General features: G+C 30.3%; 1 protein-coding gene across 1 annotated transcript; it reads right to left on the bottom strand.

Annotated features, from left to right (window-relative positions):
• Positions 1 to 2055: 2055 nt before the first annotated feature.
• On the bottom strand, positions 2056 to 7419 carry LOC133326153 (uncharacterized). The gene is made up of 2 exons (XM_061534833.1): positions 7315 to 7419; positions 2056 to 2967 (listed from the first exon to the last, which is right to left on the bottom strand). Exons 1-2 carry the CDS (start codon positions 7417 to 7419, stop codon positions 2056 to 2058), a joined length of 1017 nt encoding a protein of 338 aa, XP_061390817.1.
• Between the last annotated feature and the right edge of the window lie 2779 nt (positions 7420 to 10198).

Here is a 10198-nt window from a genome sequence, read left to right as displayed (position 1 = left end):
TTCACTAGAGGTCGCTGAACATTCGGAACGTGTAACCCCAGAATGTAACCTATAAATATCACAAACAATTTGGATATACAAAAATGTGATATTTTTGGGAATTTCCGTAAGTTGTTTCAAAATTTGAAAATTTATTCCGAAAAAATTAATTTTATAGCTTTGGAACCAATAGAGAAAAACTTTGGGAAATTTCGTTAGTTATCTCAAAATTTGAGCAATTTATTCCAGAAAAATTTATTTTATATGGTTGATGTCAATGAAAAAATATTCTACAGAAAATTTCACTAGGGGTCGCTGAATATTCGGAATATGTAGCTGCAGAATATAACCTATAAATATCACAAACAATTTGGCTATAAAGCTATATGGATATTTTTGGTCATTTTTGTACGTTATTTTACAATTTGGGTAAATTCCGCCGGAATTGATTATTTTAGAGTATTGATGTTAATGGACAAAATATTATATAGAAAATTTTACTAGGGGTCGCCGAAAATTCGGAACATTTTGCTGCAGAATATAACCTTAAAATATTAGAAATAAATTGAATGTATAAAAAGTGATATTTTTGGGCATTTTCGTAAGTTGTTTCAAAATGTGGACAATTTATCCCAGAATGCGTTATTTTAGAGCTCTGGTATCAATGGAGAAAATATTATACAGAAAATTTCACTAGGGGTCGTTGAACATTCGAAATATGTTGCTGCAGAATATAACCTATAAATATAACAAACAATTTGGATATAAAGCAATAGGGATATTTTTTGTAGTTTTTGTAGGTTATTTTACAATTTGGGTAAATTCTGCCGGAATTGTTTATTTTAGAGGGTTGATGTCAATGGAAAAAATTTTGTATAGAAAATTTCACTAGGGGTCGCTGAACATTCGGAACGTGTAACTGCAGAATATAACCTTAAAATATTAAAAATAAATTGAATGTGCAAAAAAGTAACATTTTTGGATATTTTCGTAAGTTGTTTCAACATTTGGATAATTTATTCCGGAAAACTTAATTTTAGAGCTTTGGTATCAATGGAGAAAATATTCTTTAGAAAATTTCACTAGGGGTCGCAGATCATTCGGTGCATGTAGCTTCAGGATATAACCTATAAATATCAAAAACAATTTGGATTTTTAAAAATATTATATTTTGAAGCATTTTTGTTATTTTTCCTAATTTGGACAATTTATCCCAGAATGATTTATTTTAGAGTTTTGATGTCAATGGAGAAAATATTCTACAGAACATTTCACTAGATGTCGCTGAACCATCGGATCGTGAAACCCCAGAATTTAACTTATAAATATCACAATTTGGATATTTAAAAAAGTTATATTTTTGGGTATTTTCGTAAGTTATTTCCCAATTTGGACAATTTATCCCAGAACTCATCATTTTAGAAGATTGACGTCAATGGAGGAAATATTCTACAAAAAATTTCACTAGAGGTCGCTGAACATTCGGAATATGTAGCTGCAGAATATAACCTATAAATATCGCAAACAGTTTGGATATTTAAAAATATGTGATATATTTGGGCATTTCCGTATGTTGTTTTAAAATTTGGGCAATTTATGACAGAATGCTTCATTTTAGAGTTTCGATATCAATGGAGAAAATAATCTACAGAGAATTTCACTAGGGGTCGCTGAGCATTCAGAACATGTAGCTGCAGAATATAAACTTGAAATATCAAAAACAATTGGGATATACAAAAAATTTATATTTTTGAGACTTTTCCCCGATTGTTTTTAAATCGGGGCTAATTTTCCAACAACGCTTCATTTTTCAGATCTGGTGTCAATGGACAAAATATACTTTATCGAATTTTACTATAGGCTGCCGAACAAAATTTTTAAGTTTATTGAATATATACCTACGAAATTTCACTTTTAATACAGTGATCTTAATTTGTGGGTCGAATTTATTTTGTCTAGTTAGGGTGAAAAAATTTTTGAATTTTTTTTAAATATTTATTGAAGTAATTAAAATAATTTTTATTTGCACAATTAATTTAAATTATTTTTTTTCTATTTTATTTATTTTTTTATTTTTTAACCCAAAACACTTGGGAATATGGCATTTTTGGCCAATTTCACATTCGTATTTCTTAGCAGCCTAACAAAGCCCCTTTCACCCCATGTCCTGCCAAAGGAGTTCAACAATAACCAATAATCCAATCCTGTCACCGCATCCCTTTCATAACCAATGACAGTCATAAAATGTGAACCCCTAGTGGCGGTAGTTGGCGGTTCATAGATACCCTCCGAATAATGCATAAATTCAAATGAGGTGGGATTTATTTCCACAATGACTGGAAATCCAGAACCAATATATTTTCTCAAAGATTCATCATCATTATCTTTGACGACAGAATATTGTGATAATTTCACGCCAGTGTTGCCACGTACCAAACACATACCAGCCTCCGTCTGATTGATATCATTTGGGTATTCCGACTCCGGCATCAATGGCATCTCGTACTTCGACAAATAATCGAACACTGTCTGGGGCGCTTGATTGGTACAGGCTGTGGTTTGGCCAGCACAATCGATCAATTGTTGAGCGGACAGGGAGGCAGGAGTGAAATTTCCCGTTTGAATGGCATTGAAGATTTCAATTGATTTGACAGCGGAATATGACCAACCACTATTACAGGCCATACCTTGATCTTCAATTTTAATGGTGTAACCGAAATTTTTCGAAATATCATATGTGGGTGGTATGACAGTTGGTATTTGGGGTGGTGGTGAGGCATTTGAGATTGTGGGTGGTGTGGCCACTGGGAACATGGCATTGAAGTGTATCAATCGCATATCGGTAAATTGATTTTCGGCCAATTTGAAAGTCTTCTGTCCCCGTTCATATTGGCTATTGTGTTGGGCCATCCATTCCACATTGTAGGCATAATAAAAACGGGCATTACTCTCGGTTGCGGCGTTCGGATAGGTTTTGTTGAATTTCAGCTGAAAAGAGAGAGAGAGAGATGGAGAGAGAAAGAAAACAACAACAATTGGGATTATTATGGGAAAACAATGTGTGGGGAATTTTTGGGTGTTTTTGGGGATAGTTTTTAAAAATTATTTTTCACAGTGATCCCTACATTTTAGCTATAAAATTTCAAAGGAGAAAATATTCTTCATCAAATTTGACAATAAGTCGCCGAAATAAAGAAGTCTGTAGCTCTAATATTTACCGTTCAAATATCTGGAACAAATTTGGGAAAATTAAAAAAAAAGTGGTTTTGTCAATTTCAAAGGCATTTCTAATTTTGGTCGATTTATCCCAAAATAAGTAATCCTAGGGGGGTGATGTCAATGGAAAAAATATTCTATACCAAATTTTACTATAAGTCACGAAGATAAAGAAGTCTGTAGGTCCGATATTTATCATTCCAATAAAGCTATCAAATTTGGGTAAATAAACAAAAAATCTTTTTAGGGTCAAATTCGAAGGCGATACAAATTTTGACCATTTAAATCCACAAAACCTCATTTTTGGAGGTAGATGTCAATGGAAAAATTATTCTACACCAAATTTCATTCTAGGTCACGGAAATAAAGAAGTCTGTAGGTCCGATATTTACCATTCAAATATCACTATCCAATTTGGATAAATAAACAAAAAATCTTTTTTGTGTCAAATTTTAAGGTGTTACTAAGTTTGACAATTTAAACCCAGAAAACTTAATTTTTGGGGGTAGATGTCAATGAAAAAATTATTCTACACCAAATTTCACTATAGGTCACGGAAATAAAGAAGTCTGTAGGTCCGATATTTACCATTCAAATATCACTATCAAATTTGGGAAAAGAAATAAAAAAAATCTTTAGCCCCAAAAAAATTAATTTTTGGAGGTAGGTTCCAATAGGAAAAAATAATCTAAACAAAATTTCATTATAAGTCACCGAACACAAAAAAATCGGTATATATAATAATTAACGTTTAAAAAATTATAAAAAATTGGTCAAATAAAAAATAAAATGATTTTTTGGTCGATTTCATACTGTTTTCTTCGAAGAAGTACAAATTTGGCCTACAGAACCCTATTTTACAGCAATGTTACTAATGATAGAAATATTCCTCACAAAATTGTAATATATGTCATCAAAAAAACCGATTCCAAAGGTGTACGGTTTAACCTTCAAATTTGAACAACAAATTTGGTTATTAACCAAAAGTGATGCTTTTTTGGGCGTTTTTTAAGGTTATTTCAATATTTTGACAAATTTTTCCCAGAAGACATTATATTAGAGGTTTGATATCAATAGTGGAATTATACTACAGAAAATTTCACTAAGGGTCCCCGAACAAACGAAATCGATAGGTGCAAAATATAACCTTTAAATATTACAATCAATTCGGATATAAAATAAATGTGATGATTTTTGGGCATTTTTTGTAGGTTATTTCGCAATTTGGACAATTTATTCCAGAACGCCTCATTTTAGAGGATTGTTGTTAATGGAGGAAATATTCTACGGAAAATTTCACTAAGGGTCACCGAACAAATGGAATCGATAGGAGCAGAATTTAACAATAAAAAATTAGGAGAGATTTGGAAAAATTTATTTTTTGGGTATTTTTAATATTGTTTTTCCAATTTGGGAATTTTTTTCTCAGAATTCGTATGTTTAGGGCGTTGATATTAATGGAGGAAATATTCTACAGAATATTTCACTAAGGGTTGCCGAATAAACGGAATATGTAGGTATACAATAAACCTCCAAAATATACGAACCAATTTTGGTATAAAAGTACATAGGATTTTTTTGGTAAATTTTTAATATATTTTCAATTTGGCCCATTTCATGTCAGGAGACTGTATTTTAGGGGCTTGGTAAGAATAAAGAAAATATTCTACAGAAAATTTTAGTAAGGTTCACTGAATATGCGGAACCTGTAGGTGCAGTATATAACGTTAAATGATCGCCACAAGTTTGGATATAAAATAAAGGTGACATTTTTGGGAGAGATTTTAAGGTTATTTTAAAATTTGAATATTTTCTGGCACTTTTTTGAGGAATCCTTATGGTGTGGATTGGTGTCAATGAGAGAAATACTCTCCATAAAGTTTCATTCAGGGTCGCCGAATAAATGAAATATGTAGGTCCATAATATAACCCTATAATGCCTAATAAAAGCAAAAATGATATTTTTGGGACATTTTTTAAGGTTCTTTCACAATTCGGTCAATTTTTTAGCGAATAATTTATTTTAGAGAATTATTTTCAATGAGAGAAACATTATCCGCAAAATTTCATTAGGAGCCACCGAACATCAGAAATATGCAGGTCCATAATATAACCCTATAATATCACAATGAATGTAAACATGATATTTTTGGTTAATTCATTAACAATTTGGTCATTTTTTGGAAATAATTTATTTTGGGGAATTGATGTCAAGGATAGAAATATTCTCCACAAAATTTCATTAGGGGCCACCGAACATCAGAAATATGTAGGTCCAGAATGGAACCCCATAATGTCACAATGAAAGTAAACATGATATTTTTGGTTAATTTTTTTAGATTCTTTCACAATTTGGTATTTTTTTAGGAAATAATTTATTTTAGAGAATTGATTTCAAGAAGAGAAATATTCTCCATAAAATTTGTCACCGAACTTCAGAAATATGTAGGTCCACAATGGAACCCTATAGCATCACAATTAGAAGAAAATTGTTAATTTAGGGTATTTTTTACAGGTTATCTCAACATGTGTCCATTTTTGTCTGGAACATTTTATTGTAGAGAGTTGATGTCAATGAGAGAAATAATCTCCACAAAATTTCATTATGAGTCGCCGAACAATAAAAATATGTAGGTCCACAGTGGAACCCTGTAATATCACAATTTAAAGAAAAGAGTTATTTTTGTGTAATTTTTAAAGTTTCTCTAAAAATGTTGCCATTTTTGTCAAGAAAATTTTATTTTAGAGAGTTGATGCCAAGGAGAAAAATATTCTCCATAAAATTTCATTAGTGGTCACCGAACATAAGAAATATGTAGTTCCAGAATAGAACCCTATAATGTCATAATTAAAGTAAAAGTGTTATTTTTGGGTATTTTTAAGGGTTCTCTAACAAATTCGTCGATTTTTTCTGGAAATACTTTAATTTAGAGAATTGATGTCAAGGTCAGAAATATTCTCCATAAATTTTCACTGAGGGTCACCGAACATCAGAAATATGTAGGTCCATAACATAATCCTATAATGTCACAATTAAAGTAAAAGTGTTATTTTTTGGGTATTTTTTAATTTCTTTCACAATTTGGTCGATTTTTTGTGGAGTACGTTATTTTAGAGGGTTGATACCAATGGAAAAAATATTCTACACAAAATTTCACTAAGGGTTGCCTATAAAAAGAAAATTGTAGATCCTGAGGGGTTCCACAATGGAACCCTATAACATCACAATTAAAGTAAAAGTGGTATTTTTGGGCCATTTCTTAAGGTTCTTTCACTATTTGGTCGATTTTTTCCGGAAATACTTTAATTTAGAGAATTGATGTCAAGGTCAGAAATATTCTCCACAAAATTTCACTAAGGGTCACCGAACATTAGAAATATGTAGGTCCATAATATAACCCTATAATGTCACAACCAAAGTAAAAGTGTTATTTTTGGGTATTTTTTAATTTCTTTCACAATTTGGTCGATTTTTTGTGGAATACGTTATTTTAGAGGATTGATGCCAATGGAAAAAATATTCTAAACAACATTTTACTAAGGGTCGCCGTAGAACATAAATTTGTAGGTCCAGAATGGAACCCTATAATGTCACAATGAATGTAGTGGTTATATTTTTGGGTCTATTTCAAGGTTCTTTCACAAATTGGTCGATTTTTCCGGGAATACTTTAATTTAGAATTTTGATGTCAATGGAAAAAATATTCTCCACAAAATTCCACTAAGTATCGCCGAACACATATAACCTGTATCTGTATAATTTAAGCTTTAAATAATATCCTCAAAATAACATATTCAAAATTTGGTATACCAAAACACTATTTTAGGGTCAATTTCATGGTTTTTCGAATCGATGCCGGTTTGAGCCACAATATTTAAGTGTTGTGGATTTGTGTTAAAGCAGAAATTATTCTACACAAAATTTCAGCATAACTCTCCGAAGTAAGTAATTCTGTAGGTACGATCTATAACAATTAAATATCACTTCTAATACAGATAATATATATATATATATATATATTTTCATTTTTCTTATGAATTGTGTTTTCATTTATTTCAAAACTGTTTCCAAACACGATTTTTCACAAAATATATTCAATATTTTTTTCACCCACATACCTTATATTTATTCCATTGCGCATCGGGTACATAGACACCGTAACAAATATCAATAGCTACCACTGCCACAAGGACCAGGACCCAACACGATTTTGGAGAAAACATTTCACTCTGCGGGCACTCAAAAATCCAACTAAAAGTTAATTATATTAGAAGTGTACCCAAAACCATTCCTATTTATGTATTTTTCACAATTATCTAATGAAGGTGTGTTTAGAAGATAAACGAATCTCTTTAATATTTATTTTGGCTTTATGGCCAAACACAATTTTCGGCTACTTTTAATGATTTTCATTTTTTTTATTTTTTGGAAAAGATAAGACAGAGACAATGATTTGTCAGTTTTTATGGTAATTCCCTAAGATGTTTTTTGTTTTGTAAACATATTATGGTAGAATATTTCCATTGCATTGCAGAAAATCCATTTCGCAAATATTTATTCACATTGGAAAAATGTGAAATTAATTACCCAAATTCGAAGACATAGCGGATTGGTGTAGCAATACAATAAATAGCTTCTAATAAATATAAATTAGAGAAAAAAATAAAATTCTGTAAATAACTTTAAGAAACCCGGTTATCAATAATGAGTAACCGGTTCCCAATGCAAGTAATAGGTTCCAAAAATTCATATTTTTGGTTCATAATTTCATTTATATGTTAATGTGATAATTTTGAAGCCAATAACCGGTTGATAACGATAAGTAATCGGTTTACAAACACCGAGTAATCGGTCTTAATATACAACTTTATATTAAAAAATTATATATTTTTGTTCATTAAACCATAAATATGCATTTAAAACATTTTTTTTTGTATGAACAACCGGAAAACGCCAACGAGTAATCGGTAGAAAAGGCAAGTAACCGGTACCAAAAAAGTACCCGATACAAAAAAAATTAATTTTTTTGAGTACATCAGACCAATAATATATTAATCTGATGATTTTATAGCTAATAACCGGTTGAAAACGATGAGTAATCGGTTTAAAAACTCCGAGTAACCATTCCGAAAACACAAACAATTTATTAAAAAAATTCAATTTGATCCTTCATTATCTCTATAATATATAAATAATGTATTTTAGTATGCGTTAGCAGTAAAAACAACGAATAATCGGTGTCAAAAAAGTAACCATACTCATATGAAAATAATAGGTTCTAAAAATTCAAATATAAATGCGAACATATGAAGTCGTAGCTGGTTTTACATAGGAATTTGATAATAACCTTAATAAACCCGATATTTAATAATGAGTAACCGGTTCACAAAACAAGTAATTGGTTTCAAAAATTCTAAAAATTCCAATACAAATGTGAAGATAAAGCGATCATAGCATGTTCTACAAAGAAATTTGAAAATAACTAAAAATTTTGATAATAACCTTGAGAAATCCGGTATTTTATAATGAGTAACCCGTTCTCAAAGCAAGTAATTGGTTCCAAAAATTAAAATGTTGGCTTTATAAGCCTATTTGTACACCAATTTTTATTATTTTGAAGCCAATAACCGTGGAAGACGATAAGTAACCGGTTTAAAAACACCGAGTAACCACTTTCAAAACCTAATTATCCGGGTTAACATAAACTGTATAATGACATGCAAAGCCAAAGTATCTGTTTTTGAATAAAACGTATAAACTTTTGAGAGCGGTTTTTTTATTAAGTTCATGTGTTTTACAAATATTCCGACATAAAAGGGGCGAGTAACCGTTTACAAAACCGAATAATCCATTCTTAAAATGGAAATAATTGGTTTTATAATACATAAATATGGTTGTCATAATGATTTTACAATAAAAAAGTCTGAGTAACCGGTTCAAAAAACCGGGTAACCGGTTTTCAAAAACCGAAAAACCGGTTCAAGAAACAGATTAAAAATTTTCAGTTTTAAATGTGCTTTTAAACTTTAAACAAGTTTATACCATAATTTAACGATTAAACCCCATCCCATTTCAAATCAATTTTTATTACATCTAAATCAAGACAATCATTTGAAAAGGGTACGGGGATCCTGTTTTTATTGTGTATAAACATGATTTATAATTGAAATCATACTCAACAGGTTTCAAATCAAATTCACATAATTCACAACATGCGCCAACAGTATTGTATTAAACGCTTTAATGCATCATGCACCACACCAGACACCGCTGCTGATGTGCATCGGCGGATGATTGCAACTGCTTAAACATATCACCACCACCTGACACATGAAATGTTTTGTAAATTTCAAAATTACAAAGAAGGCCCAACAACACATGTCGCTATTAACAATGCGTGTAATACAACAATTTTAATTGTGTGTTAATTATTTAGAAAAATAACAACATTTAGGAAAAAAAATACTAACAAAAAATGCAATTTGAAAAGAGATATTTGAAATACAAAGAGCGCTTATTCGGTTTGGGAAATTATTTTGGAACTGGTTTACTGTTGTATGAGACCAAAACATAATTCTCAAAAATTAGGCTTATCATTTCATTAAATTGTGAAGATTTCTCGACGATATGTATCTCTATTGAGTACCGGTTATTCGGTTTTTTTATGAAATAATTTTTTTAATAACCTTCTTAAATGTTCTCAAATAGTAATGAAAATTAAGTTCTTTGTATTTTGAAAATATTATCAGACATTTTGGTACATTTTTGTAACCGGTTATTCGGTTCAAAATATGCAAAAATTTCTTGTTTTTATGAAAAAAATTATTTAAAAATACATTACAGTAGACCACAAACTCATACAAATAAAATAACCAAAAAATCTAATAATTTTTGTAACTTTTGTAACCGATTACTCGGTTCATATACTGTAATTTAACAGTTTTCATTACAGTTATAGCATATAACGGTTCGTTACTCAAATCTGATGCTTTTAACTTTAAA

This window comes from Musca vetustissima, unplaced genomic scaffold (assembly GCF_032173495.1).
Source record: "Musca vetustissima isolate MV318-11 ecotype Yass unplaced genomic scaffold, APGP_CSIRO_Mvet_v1 utg97538, whole genome shotgun sequence".
Classification (NCBI taxonomy): Eukaryota; Metazoa; Arthropoda; class Insecta; order Diptera; family Muscidae; genus Musca; species Musca vetustissima.
This window is presented reverse-complemented; position numbering and strand designations above follow the sequence as displayed.

Coding starts and splice junctions, on each gene's coding strand:
- LOC133326153 (XM_061534833.1), bottom strand. CDS start 7,419: ATGTTTTCTCCAAAATCGTGTTGGGTCCTGGTCCTTGTGGCAGTGGTA. Junction 2,968..7,314: donor CGCAATGGAATAAATATAAG/GTATGTGGGTGA, acceptor CTCTCTTTTCAG/CTGAAATTCAACAAAACCTA.